Source organism: Balaenoptera physalus, assembly GCF_965194825.1.
Source record: "Balaenoptera physalus genome assembly, chromosome: 13".
Lineage (NCBI taxonomy): Eukaryota > Metazoa > Chordata > Mammalia > Artiodactyla > Balaenopteridae > Balaenoptera > Balaenoptera physalus.
In genome coordinates, this window is record NC_138892.1 from 105,630,335 (window position 1) to 105,656,538 (window position 26,204).

Consider the following 26,204-nt stretch of genomic DNA (forward strand, 5'->3'; position numbering starts at 1 on the left):
TACATTGCTACTGCGATCCTTTCCTAGAGAGGAAAGTGAGGCCCAAGGAGGTTAGGAGACTCGCCCAAGGCCACACGCAGGTGCGTGGCAGAGCCCGGCCGCCTGGCGCCGGGGCTGCGTTTGTAGCTTCTACCCTGTGCTGTGCTGACCTCTGAGTCGGCCGACACTGCCTCGTGTGCTCCCTCCTCTCAGGGACCCCAAAGGCACTCACACCCTTGGCCTGGCTGCCAGCGGCTCACAGGCTGATGCTTCTCCCGAGCCCACCTCTGCCAGCCTCACCTGGCATTTCCATGGGCTACTTCCAGGCACTTCTGCATGGCTCCGGACGGTCCCCATGGTGCCTTTGGAAATCGCTACCCATCCGGCCACACGGGGCCAGAAGCAGGGCTCCTTAGGGAGCAAGTCCATTTTCTCACTCGAGAGCCCTCTGCTGCGTCAGAGCCCTGCCATCTTTCCAGTCCGGCCTGGAGCTGGGGGCTGGGGGCCGTCCCCCGGGAGGGCCTCCTGCCCCTTCCTGGGCTCTGCTAGACCGTGAGAGCTCCCGAGCCGCACCCCCCAGCACGAGGCGCACTTGGCAGTGCCCCTGCCCAGCAGCCAATGCCGCTTATGTAACATGACAGGAGGAGATTCGCCCCTAAGGAGAAGCTGGGGACGATAAACACAAATCCAGGACAGGCATTCCTCCGAGGAGAGAAGGAGGAACCCACGGGTATGGCCGGGCTGTTTCTTGAGCTGCGTGCAAGCGAAGATTTTCCTCTGAACCTCGCATACACGTTATTCATATTTGCACGTATCAGATAGTTCATAATAAAAGGAAAACATGGACTAAAAGCCGGAGTTCACTAGGCTGTAACTATTCAGTGCAGCTGTGAGGTGACCGTGGGGTGTGTCAGGGACAGATTACAGGCCATACTTCCGCGGCTTCATCCTCAGGGTGGGTGAGATGGGAATGTGGGCAGACACGGGAGGTAAGAAAGCCCGAGGTGTATTCAGGGGCTCAGAGGTGCGTGCGCTTGTGAGCTGTGTGCCATGTGTCAGGCAGCGAGCGGGGAGGGCGTCCTTAGAGCCTGATTTTGCTTCCAGATCCACGTCTACTGGGAGGAAATCAAACGCTCAAAAATATTAGGCTTCCAGGGGCAATAAGATGGCGTTAGTCCGTGTGGCCCAGCTTGTGAGTCCGTGAGGGAGGCGTCCTGAGGAAGCTTCTAGGTGAGGCCCCCCTGGTGCTGGCGTCCTGCCGAGGAGTGGGCTACGCAGGGGCCGTTTTCATGTTGGACTCTGGGGCCCCACCGTGAGTGGGCCTGGGTCTGGGGAGGGCACAGGCCCGGAGGAGGACTGATGCCTTCAACAAGAAACGCCCCCAGACAAACCCACCCAGCCAGCACCTTCTGGGGCAGCTGTGCAACTAAAGCCCGGAGTCTCCAAGGAGCCGACGGGAGAGACGGTAACTCACTCTCTCGGGGCCCTTGGGATGTGTCACAGCCAGTGAAGGCAGGGCGGCCTCCGCAAGCAGACAGCAGGGAAGACACAGCCGCCCTCCTCCAGGGCGTTCTATTGTGAACTCTGGCTTCCAGCTTGGATGACGCGGGGTCAGGGAGGTGAGGGAGGCGGGGAGGATTCGTTGTGCCCTTGGGTGTGGTGTGAACAGGAAGGTGCAGGGCGGCCGGCACTTCCTAGCCTGTGCTTGGAATCAGCACTGAGTGAATCTGTTTCTTACGCTGGCCCTCTGTTCACTGCAACCTCTCCACAGTACCATCTGGGACACCCAAGGACACTTGGCTCCCCCTGCTTGGCCTTTATTCTGACCACCTGAGATCACTTCATCGATTCAGGAGCGGGAGAGACAGGAGTGTTTTAGTAAAGGCTGAAAAATCTTGAGATGTGAGGCTCTTTGTTAGCTTTTGTCTGGAAAATGTCTAGTTTCTTTGTCCCAGAAGAGCTTTAAGAAAGGCTGGCAGAGACCGAGATAATCTAGTGCAATTGGTCAGGCCCTCTGGGGGAATCTTGTAGCCCAAGGAGTCCTCCAGCCTTCAAAACACTCCTGGCTGGGTCTCCGGTAATTGCTGCTCTGGCCTTTTCAGGGAGGGGAAAGCAGCCCCCCCTCCCCGCCCATCACCCCCACCAACAAGCCGCAGGGGCTGGGCCTCCAGGCTCCTTCTCATCCCTTTCTCCGCCTTCTTGCCAGGACCTGGGTGCCCCCTCCCCTGAAGTCTTCCCCTCCCCAGGCATAGCATCCCCGCTCCCTGGCCCTCACAGGCTCTGCAGTAGCTCCTGTCCCCTCAGCTCCTGGCAGTGGGCAGCGTCTGCCTGGGAGCCCGGGAAGGACACCACTGCCGGGACCAGCTCCCTGGCAGGGGCTGCACAGCTGCCCTCCCTTCTCCCTCATCCTTCTTAGGGACATATTTTCCACGGTGGCCAGCACACCAGCCTAGGAGGTCACTTCATCTTCATCACTCTCTTGGAAAGGAGATATTCACACCCCCATTTTGCAGATGAGAAAACTGAGGTGCAGAAAAGTTAAATGGCTCGCTCGAAATCATCTGACTAGTGAGTCATAGGACCAGGGGCTCCCTCCACTCAAGCTCTCTTACCCGTGAGCGAGGATCCGTCGGTATTGAGGGGAACAGTGACCGGTGTCTGAAAGCCCTGTGGTGTGCGGAACCCTCATGTTTCCTCTGTATGATCAGAGCTGCCTGCAGCGCTTGGTGCAGTCCTCAGCATATGGACAACATCCATGATCACCCCTCCAGAAGAGCGTTTTCAGCCCGATCCGCAGAAGCTGTAAAGCCTCTGAAAGTGGAGGTAAAGCTCGGCGTGTATGAAATCACGTGCATTTTCTGGGAAGAGAGTCCAGAGCCTTTGTCAAAGGCGTCCGGAGCCCAGAAAGGCTTTACAGGTCTGGGGGCAGGGAGACCAGGGTAATCCTGGCTGACAAGGAAAAGGAAGGAAAAAGAAAACCTGGGTCTCCATCACTGACTGGTGCCTCTGGGAAGGAGACTCTGAGTTCAGGGTGCCGGATGCTTACTAGAGGATGCTTGGGGTCAACACGCATGGAAGGGAGGGCAGGAACACGGCATGGGGCAGAGAGAGAGGTCAACCCGTGTTGGAGGTCCACCAGAAGCCTCGGCTAATCCCACGGGAGCTCTGGAGGGAGAGTGACCTATCCAACCCATGTTGGGTCATATGGCTGAGCCTTTATGTCCCCTCTTTGTCAGCTGTTGGATGCAGATAGCCCTGGGGAGGATGTGACTTTGGCCCAGTAGCTCACTGCAGTTCCTGAAGGAACTGGGGTGGGGGGCAGCTGACAGCTGAAGGCGATCTTCAACAGCACCTCCAGAGCTGGGCAAGCAGTCCTTGAAGGAGGGTCTGGGTGGTACACCACCAAGCTCACTGCAGTATCTCTGCCCTTGGGAAAGTATAAAAGATCAAACGCCATCCATCCATTCATCCCTCCCTCCCTCCCTCCCTCCATCCATCCATCTATTCATCCATCCACCCATCCATTCATCCATCCACCCATCCATCCATCCATCCCTCCCTCCCTCCATCCATCCATCTATTCATCCATCCACCCATCCATCCATCCATCCCTCCCTCCATCCATCCACCCATCCACCCATCCACCCACCCATCCCTCCATCCATTTAACATTTATTAAACATGACTTATAAGCCAGCCCACTGTGATAAGCACCCGGGACAAAAAGGTGTACATAGCACCGTCTGGTGGAAGACAGAGACATATCAATGAATAATTAGGGCACAAAGTGGTCCTTGCTAAAATAGAGGCAAGTGCCAAGAATTATTGGAGCATATTGTAGGGGGGACTCTTCCTGGGGCAATGAGTGAGTCCTGAAAGAGTTGACAAGGCAGAGAAAGGAATGGATGGAAGGGTTAGGGGCATGAGGCATTTCAGGCAGGAGGAAGTCACGGGAGAGGCATGGTGGTCTGAGGGTGTGTGGCAGATTTGGGGAGAGTTTCAGCGTGGACAGAGTGGCTAGGTGACTCCTGGAGGTGAGGCTGGGAAAGGAGACGGGGGTGAGATCATGAACGCTCTCGAGTACCACACGGCTACGGACACGAGTGGAACAATGAGCTGTATTCGGCATTACTGGAAAGTCACTGCTGGGTTTTGAGCAGAGGATTGGCGTTAAAACATCGCATTTCAGGAAGTCACCTCTGATAGCAGAGATGATAGACAGGCTGGGTGGTCACTGGAACCTCAGGGGAGTCCTATATGTGCCAGGACCAGGCTTGCTCAGTGGGCACCTGGAACCCCACTAAGCGCAAGCCAGTGTCTCACATGAGTGACCCTCCCCTGAGGACGCTGAGTTTAACACCGATCGTTCTGGTCCTGTGTGCATGTAGTATTCCTCTGAGCAACTGCTTGTTCCCCCAAGTTCTCAAAGACTTTCATTTCCCATACTCACATCCTGCGTTCTCATGCGTGGCGTAACCTCCGTGGATGGCCTAGGCCCCTGTACGTGTATCAGCCTAATGTCATGTGGGTGCAACCAAAGCCTTCTAAGAACGTCTCATTCTGATGCCACCCACATTCTACTTTTCCCTTCTCAAATGGGTGCCCCAACCCAGGCAAGACTCTTGTGACTAGCATCTCCCATATGTCAGCAGTGACCTTAAGTTTCCCCAGGCTAGTGGACTACCATTCAAGGAATCTGTTTCTGCAGCTGGATATGAAGCCCAGGACAGCTAAGTTCACCAGGATTCCTCTCCAGAAGCTCAAGGAAGGGGCTTAAAAGAAGCTATACTTGTCATAGAGTGAATCCCATTCACACGATTCCTGTCTACGCACCAGGCTGCCTGAAATTGGACCCACTAGGGATGCCGGCTTTATGATGTGAGGTCAGCCTGGCAAATTCTGGAAACTTAAGGGACACAACCTGTGTCTTGGGAGGAGTGATGCTCTGGGCGCTGGAACAATGGACTTCCAGTTCCGTAAGAGACTGTGGATTGAGAGAGATGGTCCTTCCAGCTATGACAGCCTAGGCTGAAGACTTGAGCTTCTTTCCCTGTGGCCAAAGCACAAATCCACACAACCAGCACTGGACAAACGTCCACCTAGGGCATGCCCCACACTGTGGTGGGTCCCACCAGGGGGTGAATACACACAGATTCCTCAGAGGCCATGGATCCCAGGACTTGGTAACTCCCAAGACCAAGGCCCGTCACTGTGTTCTTTCTCCAGTGGGTGGAGAACAGGGGTGGGAGCCAGTCCGACTTCACTCCTCTCCCTAAGGACCCTGGGAGTTAGTCGGGGGTCTGGGAAAGGCCACGAGGAATGATGAAAAACCCTATTATTCCAATCTTGTGAAGGTTGACAGGAAGGCTAAATACTGAGAACCTCTTCCACTTGGGAACGCTCCATGCTGTTTTTCTGGGCATCCTTGTGGGACTCCATGCTATAGGGTTTCAGCTCAGACTACAACCACCATTGCCATCAACTACTGTGTGCCAGGCACTGTACTGGGGGCTGTGCCAGCTGTATTTATTCCTCACAGCAACTTTGTAAAGGCATTACAAGGATGCCTGTTTTGCAGATGAAGAAATAGAGCCACAAGGAGATGATGTAATTTGCCCAAGGTCACATCATAAGTAGCAGAGCCAGGTTTCTAACCCAGGTCTGCCTTCCATGTTCTTTGGCCTCCACTGACAAGCCTAAACCTTGCCATATTGATGACAGTAGTCTTGGGTTTCCATCACCGCCTCCTACCGCACAAGTCTGTGGAGTATGATAAGGAAGGAAGACAAGGATGGGGTCCCCTTTCCAACACTTTTCATCATATACCTGGGGGGACACAGTCTCTCAGGTCCCTGTGCACATAGGTGGGCAAAGGCAGAGTTGGTTCCACCAGCCAGAGAGCCTGGAACCTTGGGGCTGGTGGGCTGTGGTGGTCTGGCCTCGGCACTGGAATCCAAGCTCCCAGAATGTCCAAGCTGGAGGGTCCCTGGAGATGAGTAAGCTCCTGTGAGGGGGCAGGTGAAGACACTGACTCAGGAGGACACGAGCTACCCGAAGCCACAGAGCTGGGTAGAACATTGTGTGTGTGTGTGAGTGTGTGTATGTGTGTGTGAGTGTGCATGCACGTGCACGTGCACATGCTGGAGATGGCAGTGGGGGCCTCCTATCTCCCAGACCCTGTGGATGAGTTCAGGTGAGAAGGCCTTGGAGCCTTCGTCCATGTCCAGAGGGGTGGCCCACGAAAAAGGTTATTTTAAAAATGTGTTTTGTTTTAACATAAGTAGTGTCTTTGGGACCAGGTGGCCCCAAGAAGTGTCAACAGGAGAGTGGGGGATGAGACACAAAAGAGAAGGAAGCCAATGCATGTTCATTAATGATCAGGTCACTGCTTTGGGCAACTGGGGTTCAATCCCATGGGGCACTTCTGGGAGGTGGTGTGAAATGTGTCTCAGAGCTGTCCTGCCCACGAGACAAGGAAGCTGGGGTATTTGTCTACCAGCCTCCACTATCATTGGTTGAGCGCTGCTATTGAGGGGCATCAACTCCTTAGAACCTCTTGCCAGGCATCCTCCAGCAGCATAAAAAGAGCAAAGGGCTATTTTTAAAGGTGTTTGGTCTCTAAAGAGTCTTGAAAACCTTTTAGGGTTAAGAAGCCTTGGGCATCAGTACCAAGGACACTGCAGAGAAGAGATGGGTGAGACGGAATGCTGTCCCCAGGAGGCAAGCTGTGCTGGGAGTGGGAAAGGGCTATTTCCATGGGCCCTGCGGGAAGAATGGCCACGTCCTATCACAAGAGGAGCTGAAGTTAGATCTTAAAAAGAACTTCCTGGTGATACTAGTGAAAAAAACACGTACTTAGAGCTCATCCAGCTATACAGCTTGATTGATGGCCACAGAAAAAATGACGAAGCAAAGAATCATGCAGTGGCAAGGAGTTTGAGGCTCCCTGTTGCTAGGGCTGGCCAATGAGCTCTTCTTTATCTATGTTTGGTGGGGGGGCGCAGGGGAGTGCTGGGGGGACGGATGAAGTTGAATGAAGAGAGGATTCTTCACTCCACCCTTGGTTATTCTAGCACCAGGAGGCTCCAAAGTTTGGGTGGAAACAAGAGCTTGAAGAGGTCCCTTCTCTGGCACGATTTGGGGCATCTTGCATGGGACAAAGCCGTGGAAGAAATAAGTCCTAAGGTTGACTGGCCCTCCAACCAGAGCCAGCCCACCTCCCTGGACCCATGCTCCTCATACGTGAAAAAGGGAGATGGGAAGGATGAACTAGATAACCTTAGGGACTCTGTCCACTGCCGAGGCCATGCCAGTGGCCTTGGGTTCTCTTCAATTCATCCTTCAACAAGTGTTTATTGAGCCTTCGTTGTTTGCTCAGCACTAACTGGGGAGGAGGGATTCGCATAGAATACAAGTGCCAGGCTCTGGGGGGCGGCGGGGAAGGGAGATGGGGGAAATAAAAGAGTTAATGTTTATAGAGCACTTAGTCTGTCTGTGCCGGGCACTGTGCTAAACACCTCACATACGCTGACTCCCTTACGCCTTGCATGACCCCGTAGGGCAGGTACTAGTGCCTCCTCTATACTGATGAGGAAACCAGGGGTCAGGGAAAAAGCCACTTGACCAAAGCCACACAGTAGTGGGGCTGCACTGGAGCCCACACCGTGAGCCGAGATGCTTCTCCTCTGTGAAGTAGGCGGTGACTCTCTGGTGTTCTAGCAGGTGCAGCCTGAAAGCTGGAAACACCGGGAAGGCTTCACGCAGGAGATGGCTCAGCACTGGGCCTTGGGGACGGGCAGAATCCAGAGGCTGGCCGGGGAGGGGAGCAACCTGAGTGTAGCAGCCCCCGGGCAGCCAGAGTGTCGTCTTAGAGGAGGCGGGTGGGCAGCAGCTATGGCCAGCCTGCTGGTGGCTCCACGGGAAGAGAGCAGGGGCTGGGGAGGAACAGACACTTCATAACCCCAGCCAGGGCTATGTGCCTCGCTCCTGCCCCCAGCCTCCTTGGGGCAGTGTGAAGACGGAGCTGGGTCAGCGAGGATCAGCTTCCTCCCAGCTACTTAAGCCACCGGCCAGAAAGCCAGACCACTGATAATCACGGTAGTTAACACACAGAGAGCTCGGACCATGAGCCAGGCACGGCATTAAGAACTTCAACTAGCTTAAGCCTTCCAGCATCCTTATGAGGCAGGTACTAGTATTATTCCTGCTTTATAGATGGGGAAACAGAGGAAAAGTGAGCTTCCGTAACCTGCTCAGGGCCCCAGAGCCAACAAGAGGCAGGGCCCAGCCTGGAACCCAGGTAGTCTACCTTAAGCACCTGCTCTACCGCTTCTAAGCAGGTTCCTGAGCGGTGGCCAGTGCCAGCCACTCCCTCCCTCTGCCCCCGGGGACCCTCCGCAAGTTCAGGCTCTCCTCCAGGGCTGGGGCCCTTCCCTAATGGGGACCTCAGGAGGCCCCCACCAGCCCCTCCTCTGGTGAGGCCCATCGCTGCCAGAGGGCCCCAGCCCCCCTCCCCCGCACTCACATGCACCCCGCCCCTCCCCCCAACCGAGCACCGTTGCCTTTCGTTCACAGTGATGGCTCCTGCGCCCAGGCCGGTGCGGGCACGGAGGACTCCGTGGCGGCGGCGGCGGCGGCGGCCGGCAGACCCAGTGCCCACGCCCCGAAGGCTCAAGCCCAGGAGCTGCAGGAGGAGGAGGAGCGGCCGGGGGCGGGGGGCGCCTCCCCGCGGGCCGGCCTCCACTGCGCGGCCTCCCCCAGCAGGCAGCAGCCTGCCCTGGCAACGGCGCTCTGCTCCCACGCCCCTGCCGCCTCCGATTACGAACTCTCCCTTGACCTAAAGAATAAACAGGTACCCAGGGCCTCCGAGGGGGGTGGGAAGGGTGGTGAAGGGCCCTGTCTCGGGCGCTGTCCAGGGTACCAGGGATGCCCCTGTCTAGGCCGCCTCTGCTGCAGGCAGACCTCTTTGCCGCTAGTTCTCCCAAACTGAACCAAGTGACTGCCCTTCCCTGCAGCCCAGTTCCAGCCTTCACGTGGCAGGGGTCACCCTTGTAACGCCAGGCCCACAGGCAGCGTGTTCAGGGCTCTGCCCCTCTTACCACTGCAGGGAGACCAGCTGCTGACACACTTCCCACCCCCAGAAGAGATGGCCCGGCTTACCTGCCCACCCAAGGGGCCAGCCCCAAGCTCAGGCACACACAGGCTCAAATGAGGTTTGAAGACAGTGGTCTCCTCCGGGTAGACTGAGGAGTCCCAAGATTAGCCCAGACTGGGGGAGTCCAAAGACCCCCTTATTGGAGAACAAATTTCACTGAGGAGTTCTGAGCCTCCATCTTCCATTCTGTGAAGCAGGAGGAGAAAGTAGTCAGTCACTGGGTCCCAGCTGAACCCTCCAAAATGATAACGGCATGGTTTGTTTGGGTGGAAAATTAAGAGACCTGAAGGAAGATCTGTGTGTGTGTGTGTATGTGCGAACGCATTTAGAGAAAGAACTTATGACTTAATATCGCTAAGAAAGAGCATTGAGCTTGGAGCACAGATGTGGGATCCGATCCTTGTTCTAGCTCCTCTGTGACTTGGGAAAATGCCAGTTAAGCACTCTGGGCCTTGGTTTCCTCATCAGCAAAACTGGGAATTAGACCTTGAACCATCTCTGAGGTCCCTTCTAGCTCCAAAATGTGTAGGTTCTAGAGAACCATTCTTTAACCCAACGGACTGTGAGGTTTCGAAGCGAAGCTAATAGAAAAGTCACTAATACTGAGTCAAGCCCAACCAAAGTCTTTTCTTCCTTTCAGCATAGATGTCGAGCTATTATCCAAGGTCAGGGGCTGCAGGTGGTGCACCAGGCTTCAGTAAAGTATTTGACAAAATCTCCCGTGGTAGCTATGTGGACAGGATAGGAAGTGGGTTAGTTGACAATAGAGTCGGGTGGGCTGTTCTCAGACGGAATTGTCAAAAAACACTGATTTTTCTATCGGTGCCAATGCCAGGGTCATTGAGTGGGGCACTGTCCTTGGTCCTGCCCAGTTCAACCATTTTGAAAAAGGACTGATGCAAAGCTGAAAGGGAAAAGCTAATACCTTGATGACAGAATCCCAGATTTGAAAAAAAGAAAAAAACTCATTAGGAAATATTGTTTAAGTGGAAAAAGTCAAATGAAAGAGGGAAAAATCTAAAGTTCTGTTCTCAGCTTTGAAAATCCCACAGCACTACTATAATACGAGCAGGCTTGGTCGTGGGTGAGAGGCCTTAGGGATTCAGTTGACTATAAGCTCAAGATGCATCAATAGCCAATGAAGCAGCTGCCAACGATATGGGTCCAGCAGCCTTCAGAGATGGGTAGATAAAACCCCCAGTGTAAGGGGGCGGCTGCCTGGAGCCCCACTAGTTACTGGTCAGGCTGTCTGGTTCTAGGGGTTTCACTTAAGAGGGAAAAAGAGAATCCTGAGGTTCTAAGGTTCTTCTAAGAAAGAAAACAACTGGCTGGGGTCATACAGGGAAACTGTAGACATGAAAACCAGTTTTAAACATGGAAGAGCTGAATGTGTATTGGCTGGATTAGATTATTTTCTATCATTCCAGGTAAAAATAGTGGTACTAATGCATGAAACTTGTAGGAGAGGAAGGGGTTTGTTTTTAGCTCAGTTAACAGTTAGAGCTGTTAAAAATGTAGACTGTCGCGCTTCTGAGGTAGAGAAAGCCCATGCAGGGGCTGGGAGGCAGTCCATCTGGAACCGCATGCTGTGATGTGGGCGGTCAGCTGGCACAGATGAGAACGTCCTCTCAGTTCCACTTGGCTCTGCCCCTTGAGGACAGAGACCCTGTCCTATTCATCCCATCCCCTGGCGTCCAGCAGAGTGCCTCGGGCAGAGTAAGAGCTTATCGAGTGAATATTTTTTGAGTAACTGCGATGCGTAAAGCAATGAGGGAGTGGGGTACCAAAAAGAAAAAAAAACATGGTCCCTACCTGCTCCCCAAAGAGATTACAGTTCAATTTAAGGAGTATCCTGTTAGTAACACCAAAGGAAACTGGTGCTTCTGCTTGGGCAGGGAATTAGTTTAATTCTAACTGATTAGTGGGGTAGGGAGGGTTGTGCACGGTTCTGACGGGCTCTGTGGACCTTTTTCATGGTGGGCATAACTCTAGTAGATGGGTTTGCACGTCAGGCCAGCAGCAGTGGGGCAGGAAAGATGAGGGCTGGTAGGGGTGTGGTGGAGCCCCCGTGCCCTGGGGAACAGCCCGCCTCCCCTGGCCCGTGTAGCTCTCCAGGCCAAGACAGGCTAGGGGTGGGAAGAGGAGGGGAGAAAGGGACTGAGGGGAACAGAGTGGCTAAAAACACAGCACACGTTTACAAAAGATGGAGCTCCACAGCTCTCTCTTCTGCAGATGAACTGTGTGACCTTAGGCAAGTTGCTTAACTTCTCTGGGCCTCAGTTGCCTCATACAGCCCTTTGCCTCTACCGCTAACGTTCCTACTCCCCTCCTACTCCTGCACTGGCCTCATTCACTCCTTCTCTTGCTTTAGGACTTGCTCTCCTGCACCTTCCTCCTCGCGGGCAGCTCTTCCCGCCCTCCCAAGGCTGTGTTGGACGCCCCTTCTCAGTGGTCCCACAGCACCCAGGCGTCCCCTGACATAGCCCTTCAGCCCAGGATCACCATTCCTGTGTACTTGACGTCTCCTCTAAGGCAGGGCAAAGACATCCATCATGACACCCCTGGTGCCCGACACAGCGCCTGACATGAGAAGATGCTCAAAGGATGAAGAGGGGAAAGTAACAGTTCAGTGACCTGAAGGGGATGAGGATGGGCATGAAGCCTGGGCCAGGCCCTGACTCTATCTCAGCTTTCTTTGAGATCCAGGATTTAGTATTCTGCTCCTGTGATCCTCACGAGTCACCCACATCCTGTGGTCCTTGGGCTGGAAGGGATCTGGGACAATCACTGTCTCCCCAGTTCACCAACCTGCCAGGCCCGCTCCATCAGCCAGCCCAAAATCCCAGGTGTTTTCCGTGGCTCCTCTCTCCGCCCCGCGTCTGATCCAGCCCCCCACCCCCCATGCTACTCTTAACTACTTCCCAAGTCCCCCCCTCCCCTGCCATCCCCCCCGCCCCTGCCCTAGGCCTGTGTGCCCCTGGGGAAGCCTCCTATGGACCCTCTGCTTGGACCTGGTCCCCGCACCGCAGCTGCATTCTCCTTGTGAGCAGCACGTCGGTCACGGTACCCCATATGGGGGCGCCCACGGCCCCTCGTTTTCTAGGGGACAAGGACTTCAGGCTCTTCCGCCCCCAGATCCAACCCCACATCCTGCCTTGCTGTCCCCCGGTCACACTCACCTGGGTGGTCTCTGCTCACACTTCAGTCTCGGCTCAGAGTCCCGAGCCGGGGTGTGTGTTGTTCCTGAGTGCCCACGGCGGACTCTGCCGTCTGGCCGCATCCCCCTCGTGAGGGCAGGGGCTCTGTCATGCCCAGGCTGTCGCAGAGTGAGCAGATGGTGCTCTGAACGCCGCTGGGGTGCCGCTCCCTCCGCTGTCGGGGCGAGGAGCGAGCACTCCCTGGGGGTGAGCATTGGGCGCTGCCGGCCGTGCCCACCGTCGTTCCTGCACCCGGCACAGCCTGGCGCCTGGGCACTGCTGGGTACTGGAGGAACACAGGAATGAGCAAACCAGTGAATGAATGAGGCCCCCAGGCCTCCCTGTTCTCCCAGTCCCCGTGCACCGACGGCCCCTCCCCGAGGCCCCACAGGGAGGAGACTGCCTTCCTCGCTTGCTCTGCCCCCAACTCTCCCACTGCACCTCAGGGTGATCCTTGGGGCCGCACCCTAGAGGTAGGGCGCACGTGGATCCCTTGCGGGGAGGTTCCTTTAGGAAGTGGCCATGTCAGAGATACAGAGGGCGCGGACGTGATTTCCAAATTCAGGTTCCCTAGGGAGTTTGTGTCCTGTTCTCTGCTCCTGTGGGTGAGCGCCCACTGGAGCCCATCTGGGATGTCCAAACTGCATAGGTCTCTGTGTTGTCCAAGCCCGGCGGCCGTGCAGCTGTGGTCACAGCATCCAGGCCCTGCTCCTGAGTCAGGGTCCTGGGTGGCAGCGCCCTCTGTCTGGAGAGCAGATCTCCTGGACCCCAAGCCTCAGGGTCCAGCCTCACCACGGGGTGCCTCTCAAGGGGAGAAGTGGTGGCCATGTTTCCAGGTCACTGTCCCTCTCTGGGCCTCAGTTTGCTCACTTGTGTCTGAGGCTCTGTCCCGCTCTGAAGGTGAGAGCGCTACCACGGGCGTGAGGGCCCCAGTGGACCAGCCTGCCGAGGGTGGCGGTGAAGGCAAGGTGTGCCAGGGTGTCGCTCCGCTCCGTGGTCTCGGTTCAGGGAACGGCAGTGCACAGCTGCTGAGCTGGGCCCCATGCGAGGCCTGGGGGCACTGCGATGCGGGAGACGCAGTCCTGGGTCTCAGGGAGCTCCGGTGCCAGTGGTGGGCGCTGACACAGAACGGTACAGGCGACACTAACAGCACTGCAACTCGGGACAGTGCTTGAGTGTGCCGAGCACTTTCTGTGCGTCATCTCCCCCATCTGCACAGTGTCCCTTCGGGCTAGAGACTGTCACTCTCCCCATCTTAGGAATGAGAAGACTGAGGCTTAGTGATGTTAAGTGACTTGCCCAAGGACTCATTCCTAGGTGTGCACCCCGGTACAACCAAAACAGACCCCACAGTCCACGATTTTAACCCAGAGCCCTCCCCATCTGCTGCCACCGCGGTGAAGGGGTAGGTTCTGCAGAAGCGGCGTGCAGGGCACTGTGGGAGCGTGGCACAGGGCAGGTAGCCCGACCAGTGTTCAGAGCAGGCTTCCTGGAGCAGCCCCACCCGAGGGAGCATCTGGCTCAGGGAGCAGCTGAGCCGCGGCTCTCCCCCAGCGCCCCTACCTGGCTGCATCGGGAGAGGGTCCCAGGGCAGCCCTGCTCCCCAGCAGGCCTCTGTGCCCCTTGCCATGCTAACACTTTCTGTGTTTTGGACGGTGGGCAGGGAGGTGGGCACACGGAGAAGAACAACCCTGCTCAGTGCAGGCCACCCGTCCTGCGGGCCCCCCCCCCGCGCCCCTCCGAAGCTCCTCTCCCCTCCCGACTCTGCCCCGGAGCCTCAGGTGAGGTGGGAGTTTCGCCTCGCCAAGGTCTGCAGACTCACACCACGGACTGCTTGAATCTTCTCCACTGAGAAATCCTGGCGCACGTGGGACCCGTCCCCGCCCCTGGCCCGGGCCTGGTGCCCCAGCGTCCCTCAGAGGCCCTGTCGGGCTCAGCCCGGCAGCAGCTTGGAAGAGCGAGCGTGCTCTGACGAACACGGAAGGCTCGTTAGCGAGACAGCCCCCAGCCCCGCCCCCTGCCTCCCCGCAGGAGCCGAGGGATGGCGCTCCTGGGGGGAGGGAGGCCGAAGTTACCCAGGACTCACGGGGCTTCGAGAGAAGTGGGCGGAGCTGCTCCTTGGCCGGTGGGCCCAGGGACCCCTCCCTCCCACGAGCTGGTGCCTCAGCTCTCTGGCCTGGCCCTGGTAAGAACAGGGTCAGGGAGGTGAGCGGGGCCTGGCTGGGGCGGATGGAGCTGACCCGGGGAACCACCGATTCTCCAAGGCCTGTGATAATGGGGGGAGGGGAATGCACATGGGGGGCGGGGCCGGTGGTACAGCCTTTGGCTCCAAGCCCAGATCCAGAAGACAGCCTGGACTGCATTTCCCCTGGCGCAGAGGCGAGAGTTCAGTTTAGTTCACGGCCGCAAACATTGATTAAGCCCCAAACACGGGTCTGGCTCAGCGCTGGGCACGGGGGATGCAGAGGCGGATTACGCTGTCCCGCCTGTGACGCACCGTCTGGGGTGCTGAGGCGGCACCGAGCGGGCCGCGCAGGATGCGAAGGAAGCGGTGGGGGACACTGTGGGCAGCAGGCACGAGGCCAGGATGAGTGGGAGCCGGCTGTGTTAGACGATGGGAACAAACGGTGACGATCCCTCAACTGAATTCAGAGACCGTCGTGAGCAGTGGCTTCGGGCCAGGCTCTGGGCTGAGGCCGTCCGTGCACCAGACGATGAGAAGGCCACATCCGGGGCCTCCAATAACTTATGCTCAGTGGAGTCTTGGGGAGGGGAGGGGGGAGGGAAGCCTAAGTTAGATGAATACCACCAAGATTAGTAGGGGAAACTGAGTGTCAAAGAGAAGCACCAAACAACCTTCTCGGGGGTGGGGCGTGGTTCAGGGCAGGGACACCCCGTTCCGGTTGGGGGAACTGGGAGGCTTCGTGGAGGAGGCACATTTGAAGAAAGGGGAAACGTTTTGCCTGGAAGAGAGGGCATGAGAGTGGGAGGTGAGGCTGAGCAAGAGATCAGAGCAGGAAAGCCTAGTTGGGGGAGGGGGGGGGGAGCAGGAGGCGGGGCTGGCGCGTGAGCGTGGACTCCGCGTAGTAGGAGGGGCTGGGGGGGTAGGCGGGGCCAGGCTGCTCAGCGCCAGACCCCCAGGAGATGGTGTTTACACTTATTTAGGGCAATGGTCTCAAGCGCTGGAAGTCCTGTGTTTACACCCGCTCTCTGAGGATACTGCTCAGGGGAATATAGTACAAGGCGGATGGTGCTGGAGCAGGAAGCAGGGAAGCAGTTGGGGGGTTGTCAGAGTGGTCCAAATGGGGGGGTCCAGGAGAGCCCCACGTGGTGACAGTCTGGTGGAAAGTTCAGGATGATTGCAAAAGGCATGGAGGGGGGGCGCTATAGGACTTTCAGCCTGACAAATGCGGAGGATAAGGCAAAGGCGGACCCAGGGACAAAAGCGAGGTCCCCAGACTGCATGACCTTGTAGCCGGGGTGCTGTTAGGTGAATAAGGACGTCATCCAGAGCTGGTTTGGGTGAGCCGGGGGAGACGATGGGCTCTTGGAAATATAGGTCTAGGATGGAGTCTAGGAATGGAGAGTTGAGAGTCACAGAATCATCACTGTCAACATCAAACTGCTACCACTTATTGAGCACCTACTGTGTGCCAGGTGCTACGGGAAATAATTTAATTCTCGCAACAAGCTACAGACTCAGCAGGATTAGCTTCATTTAACAGATAAGAAAACTGAGATTCAGAGACGTTAAGAAACTTGCCAAGGTCAACCAGCAGGGAAGAGGCAGATCTGGGACTGGGTATTTCCCCTATGGGCTTGCTCATCCACCTATCAGAGTGAAGTTACAATGGAAGGCGAGGTTCTCAGACAAGAGGTGAGAAGATATTAGCCCGCGGGACACCTTTAGAGTTGCCACGAAGGCTCTGCATGAGATAGTTCTCATTTCATCAGCTGTTAATTATCAGCTACCAGGGGGCTGCTCTAAAGACTTCCAACATAGAAGTCAAGGAAGACGTCCAGAAATGCACAGGAAAATCATTGAAATGTGTCTGGAGAATGGAAGAGAGCACACATATGACTCGTAACTAGCACGGTTAGGGACCCTGTGGTCAGAATATAGGATCAAGGAGCTGTATGGAGACAGGAAAACCAAGATAGACTGGGTCATGAGAGCGGAGGACAAAGTTTCAAGGTGATAAAGTATCAAAGCTGCAGAAAGGATGGGGAGGAAGGTTGAGGATGGGATCTAGTGACTGAAGGTCATCAGTACCTTTCTGAGAGTCGTTTCAGAAGTCTGGTGGGAGCAGGAGGCAGCTGCAAGGAGTCAGGGCATACGGGGCTGGCCAGTGGTTCGGCATTTGCTCACGGACTGAGGCAGAGCGAGCAGACTAGTCCTCCTATAGGTTTGGTGGAAAAATACAAAGAGATTGGGCTAGTGCCCCAGAGCAGGGGAGTCAAGCAGGGTCATGTTTCAGCCTGGGACATTAAGGAGGGTCTGTAGGCTGGTGGAAAGGAGTCAATACCAGGGTAGAGGCTGGAAATGCAAGTAGGAGAGACTAGGGGATGAAGTAAATTTACAAAGGAGGCCAGAGGGGGTGAAATCATCAGCGCGGGAGAGAAAAGTTACGGTCAGATTAGGAAGGTTTTAATTTAGTCAATAAATATTCATTGAAGATCTACTATGTACTCTAAGCATTGGGGATAGAGCAGCGAGCATGGCAGGCAAAGTCTGCCTTCATAGGGTTTACAGTCTAGTGGAGGACTTGATGGAACAGATTCAAGAATTTAAAATCTGGTTTTCTTCTCTCCTTGGGTGAAGCAGGGACACTGGCCGGTAGAAGAAGTCTCCTCAGTTATCTCAGCCAGCCTCTGCCTCCAGGTGGGATGACACCATGCCAGGGGGTGGACCTTTCACCATTTTGGAAACACTTCAGGCAGTGGGATTTCACACCTTCCCTCTATTGCCAGTAGCGTCTCATAATCTGAAGAGAAGCTCTTGGGCCAGGGGTTTCCCTAGACCTATGAGCAGGCCAGGGAGGAAGGAGATGTGAATTCCTGTCTGGGGTCAGTTGCTCATGGTGCTTGGGGAGGGGTAAATGGGAGGTGGAACTTGCGAGAAGGAGGCAGGTGAGCGGTCAGTTCCCCTCCCTCCCTACTCTTCCCCTTGGAGGACTTTCCTGCCTAAACCAAGGCCGATTCTGGGCCTCAGGAGCTACAATGCTCTCTTCCTTCTGGTGTGATTTCTGCAGAAGCAGGAGGAGAATGCATCAGAGGCAGATACCTGTGTTTCTCTGGGGCTCCTGGGCGCATGAGGTCACACCTAGATAAAGGCCCACAGGCAACTGTCCAATTGGTATGGTAGGCAGCATTCTAAGAGGGCCCCAGAGATTCCTGCTCCCGGTGGACACACCTATATAATCCCCTCCCCCGGAGTGTGGGCGGGACTAGTGTATATGATGGGTGTCACTACTACGATTAAGTTACCAATCAGTTGACATTGAGTTAGTCAAAAGGGAGGTCATCCCGGGTGGCCTGAATGAATCAGGTGAACCCTTTAAAGGCAGTGAGGCTTCAGACGGAGGCTCTCTTGTTGGCCTTGAAGGAGCAAACGACCGCGTTGTGAAGGGGACCAGGTGGCAGAGAACAGCAGGCAGCTTCTGGTAATTGAGGCCTCAGTCTTAAACCTCCAGGATCTGAAACCTGCCAACAGGAGTGAGCTTGAAAGAGGGCCCCGACCCGTAGATGAAACTGCAGTCCCAGCTGACACCTTGATGTCAGCCTGGTGAGATCCCGAGCCGAGAGCCCAGCTGAGCTGTGCCCAGACCGCTGGCCTCCAGAGCTGTGAGGAAATAAACGGTGCTGTTTTAAGCGGCTGCCTTTGTGGCAATTTGTTCTGCAGCAGGAGACAACTAATACACTTGGCGTGCTTTATAAGAGCGCCTTGGATGTCCCTACAACACCAGGGTCATGAGTCCCAGGAGAGCTTCCTGCCTTCTGCTTAAGGCCTTGCACCTTGTGCGCTGCAAATGCTTCTGGGAGGAGTCCTATAGGAAGACTTAGTGGCCTTCTAAACCTTAATGGGAATACGTTTTCCAAGTCTCTTCAGAGAGAAGCATTGGATGTGGGGAGAGAGGCAGCATAATGCCACTAGGCTTGGGGATGGGAAAGGGCATTGGATGGTGAGACAGGAAGAGCCCAAGACACATTGAGGAGGTCCCGTTTACCTGGGCTTGTCCCCGGGCGTTGGGATTGTATCTATGAGGTCTCCTGGGCTAGGAGGGTGTCTCTGCTGGTCCAGCTGTGGGGCACCCACAGGGAAGGAACAGAGGGGGCTGCCGGGGTGGTTGGGAAGTAGTCAGTCCAGCTGCAGTCCCTGGGGGAGCGGGAAGCGCGGTGAAGTGTTCCTTGTATTGGGGGATGAAATTTGGCCTTTGTATCTGTACCCCTCCCCCCATGATCCAGGGGGAGGATGGGGGACTGATGTTGTTCTTTCCTTGAGTTTTTTTTTTTTTTAATTTTATTTATTTATTTTTGGCTGTGTTGGGTCTTCGTTTCTGTGCAAGGGCTTTCTCCAGTTGCGGCAAGCGGGAGCCACTCTTCATTGCGGTGCGCGGGCCTCTCACTGTCGCGGCATCTCTTGTTGCGGAGAACAGGCTCCAGACACGCAGGCTCAGTAGTTGTGTCTCACGGGCCTAGTTGCTCCACGGCATGTGGGATCTTCCCAGACCAGGGCTCGAACCCGTGTCCCCTGCATTAGCAGGCAGATTCTCAACCACTGCGCCACCAGGGAAGCCCTTGCCTTGAGTTATTAATTTCAGCCACCTGTCCCAATTCTTAGTTCAGGAAGGCTACTCTGTGTAAGTGGAGTGTACGGCTGGGAATAGGACATAGTTTCAGGGCCCAGGAATACTTTCTCACTTCCCAAGCTTCCCTAAGGACTGATGGAACCCACCACAGTGCTACCATTTTGTCCGTCCCCTTCACACAGGCTTTGTCTGTTATTTAAGTGCAAAAATCTCTAGGAAGGAGCACTGCTAACTGTTACTGGTCATTCACACCTCAGGGGGAATGTCTTTCTAGTCCTTTCCTGAGAGGTTTTTGATAAGAGAGAAAAAGTGAGAGCTTAGCAACCCAAGGAGGAGAAAAGACCGCAGATGGGGGACAGAGCTGAGAGGAGGGGAGGAAGGGCCTTGAAGACAGACTGGCCAGTGCCAGAAGTTTTCCTGGGTTCACATCTGCCCAGATGAGGCAGTGCCGTCCCCACCCCGGCCCCCGCCAGCCAGCCCCACCAAGCCCTGCCCTGGTTGTAACAGCTCCCATTGTTGGAAACAGAGGTGACTGGAATTGCGGAGCAGGGTAGCCTGGAGGGACTCCGCCTGTTGAAACATCCATCCATCATCCATCTGTCTTTTTATGAAATTCACGTTTATTGAGCTCTATCCTGTGCCAGCCCTTGGGCTGGGTGCTGCGAACGCAGAGATGATCCAACCCCAATCCCAACCCTTATGAGGCTCCCAGGAACAGGAAACGACCCCAATGCATGACATCAATGCTGAGAAAGAAAGCAGGTGAACAGGAATAGCGGCAATGTTTTTTAGCCTATTTAATTTCAATTTTCTATTATTTAAAAATATACACAAAAGTAGAAAGAATAGTGTAATGAACTCCCAGTTAACCATCACCCAGCTCCAACAAGTTTTATTAATGTTGTTTCATCTAACCCTTCCACTTTTTTTGATGGAGTATTTTAATACAAATTCAAGATGTCATGCATTTCAGCCATAAACACTACCGTATGCATCTCTGATACGAACATTTGGAAATAACCACCTCCTACCATCCGCAACTCCTCCGTCCCCTGCCCCTGGCATCACCAATCCCAGAATCCAGTCCTACATCCCACACCTCTAGGAGCCTTGGCATCTCAGGCCATGGCATGCTAGGGTTTTCAGACATGTGCCCCTCAGTCCCCGCAAGCTGTGCCTTCCTACGCCCCCGCCAAAGTTCAGCCAGCTCACCCCCTGCCCCAGTCGACAGCCGCCGCCACCGTCTTTCTCAAGGACTGTCACACCCCTTCCCTAACTGCGCTCCCGCGCCTCTCTGTCTTCGCTGCAGATTGAAATGCTAGAACACAAGTACGGGGGCCACCTGGTGTCCCGGCGCGCCGCTTGCACCATCCAAACCGCCTTCCGCCAGTACCAGCTCAGCAAGAACTTCGAGAAGATCCGCAACTCGCTCCTGGAGAGCCGCCTGCCGCGGCGCATCTCCCTGCGCAAGGCGCGCGCGCCCGCGGCCGAGAGCCTGGCGGCCGAGAGGGCGCTCCTGGAGGGCTGCGGCCTCTCGGGGCTGCCGCTGGCGCGCTCGCCCTCCCTGCCGCCCACCATCGCGGGCACGCTCACCGAACTGGAGGACTCCTTCACCGAGCAGGTGCAGTCCCTGGCCAAGTCCATCGACGACGCCCTCAGCACCTGGAGCCTCAAGACCGTGTGCTCCCTGCAGGAGAGCGGCGCTTACCAGGTCCACAGGGCCCTGCGCGCGGGCACGGGGCCGCCGGGCCTGGAGACCGAGGCGCGGGAGCCCGAGGGCGCCCACCCGGGGGACTGGGCCGAGCCCGCCGAGCCCGCCGGCCCGCCCCAGGGCCACGGCAGCACCCTCATGATGGCCTTCCGGGACGTCACCGTGCAGATCGCCAGCCGGAACATCTCCGTGTCCTCCTCCACGGCTCTGTCCGTGGCCAACTGCCTGGGCGCGCCGACGGCCCCAGCCCCCGCAGAGTCCGCGGCGGGCGAGGCCGAGCAGGACGAGGCCGGCGGGCAGGAGGCCCCGGAGGCCCCCAGCGCCGGCCAGGGGGACGTGCCCGCCGAGGACGCGAACGCAGAGGCAGGAGCCGAGGACGGTGCCGTGCGCGCCAGCCCCCCTGGGGCCGCGGTACCGGCGGCGGCGGAGGAGGAGGAGGAAGACGAAGAGGAGGAGGCCGAGGAGGCGGTGAAGGGGTCGGAGGCCGAGGCCGGCGACAACTCGGAGCAGCTGAGCAGCAGCAGTACGTCCACCAAATCGGCCGCGTCGGCCTCGGCCTCCAAGGAGGCCCTGCAGGCCATGATCCTGAGCCTGCCGCGCTACCACTGCGAGAACCCGGCCAGCTGCAGGTCTCCCACGCTCTCCACCGACACCCTGCGCAAGCGGCTCTACCGCATCGGCCTCAACCTCTTCAACATGTAAGTTCCAGGAGGTGCGGGGCAGGGGCTGCGCTTATGGGTGGGCAGCGGGCCCGGGAATGGCCCGAGTCGTCCCAAGGTCGTCCCAAGGTCCTCCCAGGTGGCCTCTGGGCCACGCCTGATCCTTGAGCTAGTGTGGGAATACTCATTCTCTTTTTAATGGATATGAGTTTATGTTAAAGATTAGGGTTAAAACACCTGAAACCTATGCTTTAACCACCAGTACTGCTAGATGAAGCTAGGCTTTGGAAAGTGAGAAAATTTCAGAGAAAATGCAGTATTAAGTAAATAATAGTACGAGTAGTATAAGGCTTGAGCAGAAAGCATTCGGGTAGGACATGAAGTTAAGGAAACAGGGAATATCAGTCTCATGGGGTTGATGACACGGAGACAAGAGGCAGTGATCAAAGGAGGAAAGGGTGGGGGGAGGAGAGACCTAGCGCGAGGAATGGGGGTGCGGGGGGCGGATAGGAGGGGAGTGTCTAGCAAGCAGAGGTGAAGCAGAAGAGAACAGGGGCGTGGGAGCAGAGAAATGAACGACCACCATAGCTCAGAGCCCCCAGCCAGAACTTCCTTGCAACCAAGAGGTATACAGCTGGTGGCAAGCAGAGGAAACACACATGCCCATCCTGTGGAGATTTCAAGTACATGAGGCGCTCGTCTCCACCCTCCACTCACCCCTTCCTTCAGAGCCCTGAGCCGGGAAGCACGGCATCCCTCCCGCCTAATCAGTGAGGACTGAGCAGAGACCATTCACCTGTGTGTTCATTTATGCATTCAGAAGTTATTTTTGCAGTGCTTGGCACGGAAACCACGAAGATGAGCAAGACACATCCCCTGGTCTCAAGCAGCTTATCTTCTAGGGGGAATAGCTACTGTTCATAGCTCACCTGACATAAAACATTTGCAGACTTCCTAACAATCTCTAGAGGGAGCAGCATTACGCCATTCTACAGAACAGGAAAGAGGCTCCCACAGGCGAGGTGAGCTGAGCCCTGAGAAACAGCTAGTAAGCGGCAGGGCTGGGTGACGTCAGAGCCGTGTGACTCCCAGTGCTGCTTCTTGCAGCTCAGGCTGCCACCCTGCTGAGCACAGCCCTGCCCTCGCTTCTGCGCACAGGTACTCGCATCCCACAAGGCAGCGGTTCTCAGGTTGTCTACAGCGAAGGACCAGTTTGGGTTTTTACCCAGTATGTTGTGGGCTGATACTTCTGTAAAATACAGTTAAAATGAGTTGCTAGAAAAACAGTCACATGCTTGGTTGTCCTGAAAATGTCAACGTGCTATAAAAGGGTCTAAAGGCTTAGCCTCTATTTCTGTGCTTATCTTCTCCTGGACCAGTAAGCTCCAGCTCAGGGAGCAGCATGGATTTGCAGACCAAGCTGGGAGCACATGTGCCTTAAGACACAGCACTCACACCCACACCCACACACAGACTCAAGCCTGGGAAAGTCAACCCTGAAGAGCAGGGTCTTTCTTGTGTCTGCCACACACAGGGAAGAGGGGTGTGGTAGGAGATCCCACCTCCATCTCCCAGTCTCCTCTGCCCTCCCGGTTCGAGCATGGGTCCTGAGTAGAGACAGCAGGATACAGGCGGGAGGAAGGGCTTGGGGACCTCAGGGTCAGATCCAGTGGGACTGAGGCAGCAAGACGGAAGGGACACCTCTCCACCTGCTCTGGAATCTACTTGGCCAGACCTCCCCAGTCCTGCACCATCTTCACTCCTGTGCAGGGAGGTTCGGGAGAACGTGGCGAGAGGGGCTTTTTAAGGGGAGCCCCTCTGCAGTGGAAGGAATGCTGACATTTCCTGGGAATTCTGCCCAAGGACCTCCAGGCACTTTTGTGGGTTCTCTAGGCAGGAAGAAAAGGAGGAAAGGCATCATGGGGAGACTTGCCTCACTCTCTACCCCTCCTCCCCTCCCCACCCCACCCCCAGAAACCCGGACAAGGGCATCCAGTTCCTGATCTCTCGAGGCTTCATCCCCGACACCCCCATCGGAGTGGCCCATTTCCTGCTCCAGCGTAAGGGCCTGAGCCGCCAGATGATCGGAGAGTTCCTGGGCAACAGCAAGAAGCAGTTCAACCGCGACGTGCTCGAGTGAGTGCCCCGCCTCGGGCTCCTCCCCGCCCTCCTGGCCCGCCCTCCCGGATCTCCTGGGCGGCCTGGGACCTCAGCTGGGGAAGGCCACGGGGAGGACAGGACCTGTAACGTCTGGGTGGATTCCCAGAAGTCCTGGCTCCAGTCCTGGTGGCTTCCTGATTGGTCCAGGAGCCAGAATCCCCATGGTCCTTAGCCAATCATCTGCCTCCCCTCCAGTCATTCTGCCGCTTACTGAGCCAAGGTGCTCCTCTGCGTGGCACTGTGGATGGGGATGGGGACACAGGGACGGAGATGGGGACAGGGATGGGGACAGGGCCGCGGATGGGGATGGGGCGGGGCTGGGGCTGGGGCTGGCGCAGAAATGGTCAAGGGAGACCAAAAGGCAAGAGAGTGAGCCTGAAAAAAGAAGAAGGCCGTGTCACCTCTGGGGCCATCTCCACCTGGGGGACCGGCCCTTCAGCACCCTCTCCTGCCACCTGTCCAGCCCCCCAGCCCCTGAGTGTCCGCTTTATATCGTGGGGGAAACATGAGGCAGAAACAGAAGGGGTTAGACTGAGGGGTTTTAGAGCCAGAAAGTACTATGATTCCATAAAGGTAGACTGACCACCAAGGTTAAAGTCCAGTAGATGTGGGATTTGGGGCTGTGTGTGCGAGGTCACACAATCAAAACAATTGTTTTAAAGTCCAGGAGATGGGGGACTTGGCGGGGGTGAGGGGGCCGCTTTTGCTAGGGCTCTGCTTCGTGGGTGTGGTGCCGTGGATAGGTAGGCGAGCCCCGGGGCAGGGGGAGCACTCCCTGGGGCTGAGGAGCAGGGCCTTGGAGCCACCTCTCCTCTGGCAGAGAGGCGGCAAGGCCCCGTGAAGTCTGCTCCGGAGCCCTGTCTCTCCCCGTGCCTCTCCCGATGCTCCTCCTCTCTTCTGGGCCCCCCCTAAGCTCACTTCCTTCTCGAAGGTCACCATTCTGTAAGGAGCCCTCCCCACTTCTCTCCCCACCCCCTTCTCCTTGGGTACAGTCGCCGAAGTGTTTCCCCAGGAGTCCTGGAGAAACTCTTCCTTTTGTACTTGCTCTTGAAGCAGCAGGGACCTGCTACAGAGGGCTGGCGGCTCCTGCTACAGAGGGCTGGGGGCGCCTGCTACAGAGGGCTGGCGGCTCCTGCTACAGAGGGCTGGGGGCTCCTGCTACAGAGGGCTGGGGGCTCCTGCTACAGAGGGCTGGGGGCGCCTGCTACAGAGGGCTGGGGGCGCCTGCTACAGAGGGCTGGGGGCGCCTGCTACAGAGGGCTGGGGGCGCCTGCTACAGAGGGCTGGCGGCTCCTGCTACAGAGGGCTGGGGGCTCCTGCTACAGAGGGCTGGGGGCGCCTGCTACAGAGGGCTGGGGGCGCCTGCTACAGAGGGCTGGGGGCTCCTGCTACAGAGGGCTGGGGGCTCCTGCTACAGAGGGCTGGGGGCTCCTGCTACAGAGGGCTGGGGGCGCCTGCTACAGAGGGCTGGGGGCGCCTGCTACAGAGGGCTGGGGGCGCCTGCTACAGAGGGCTGGGGGCGCCTGCTACAGAGGGCTGGCGGCGCCTGCTACAGAGGGCTGGGGGCTCCTGCTACAGAGGGCTGGGGGCGCCTGCTACAGAGGGCTGGGGGCGCCTGCTCCGGGGCTTAGCAGCATGGAGTCACTGGCAGTGTCCCCAGGGTGGGACTCAGACACCTGTCTTCTCTTTAGGAGCAGTCTTGCTGCCGTGTCTTGGGACAGTCTCTGCTCTCTGGGCCTGCATTTCCACGCCTGGAGGGTGGAGGGGTTGGGTTAGGAGGGTAGATCGTTGTGCTTGGGAATCCCTGTCACATTCCTAAATTCCTGATGGGATAGTTGTTACCTGAGTGCGGTCAGAAGAGAGGGGGCTTGGACCCATTCAAGGGACCTTGAAATCCCTGATGGCCCTTAGTTGACAGAAGCCAGCTCCTGCCTCTGACTCTTGGTGGCTTTGGACAATCAGCTGTTCCTCCCAGAACTGGTGTTCTGAGTGCCTAAACCCATAAATGGATGGCATTTCTTTATCTTCCTCCTCTCCCTCGGGCTCCCCTTCCCCATCCCACCACCCCTGCTGTGTGGGTGCCCTGAGGGGGATGCCTCGAGGAAATGACAGAAGAGGAGAAAGGTCAGGTTTTCCGTCTCCTTCCTTTCCTGCTTTCCTCTGTCTGGTTCATCTGTCCGGCATGAACTTTTCATTTGCCTTTGTCCCCTTTCCACTGGAGAGTGAGTAGAGGTGCTGCGCCCGATGGCTTCATTCCTTCCCACTGCCCCACACCCCCTGGGTGACCCCGCTTTGTCCCTCTGCTCTGGGGCAGGGGTGACTGCTCCACTCCCAGGCCCTGACTGCCTTGTCTGTTCTCTTCTGCCTTTCCAGACCCCATGTGGCCTGGCTCCGGAACTCTGACCTGCTAGGCCCCTGTCGATCTGCAGCTCTGGGAACACGCGGTTTTTCTGCAGCCCAGGTTGTGCTGAGCAGCACAATGGAAACTAATTGCCATCCTCCCTGGGAGATCATGTGGGCTGGAGATTCAGACCA

At 56.7% G+C, this 26,204-nt stretch overlaps 1 protein-coding gene across 6 annotated transcripts in view; it reads left to right on the plus strand.

Annotated features, from left to right (window-relative positions):
• IQSEC3 (IQ motif and Sec7 domain ArfGEF 3) overlaps positions 1–26,204 on the plus strand; it is a 100,115-nt gene that overhangs the window by 39,852 nt on the left and 34,059 nt on the right. For 5 of the 6 annotated variants that reach the window (XM_082422066.1, XM_082422065.1, XM_082422067.1 and 2 more), the window contains exons 3-5: positions 8,554–8,830; positions 20,449–21,548; positions 23,484–23,645. In XM_082422066.1, the coding sequence (XP_082278192.1) occupies positions 8,554–8,830; positions 20,449–21,548; positions 23,484–23,645 (1,539 nt within the window). The remainder of the gene's footprint in view (positions 1–8,553; positions 8,831–20,448; positions 21,549–23,483; positions 23,646–26,204) is intronic. The other variant, XM_082422068.1, reaches the window with a different exon arrangement.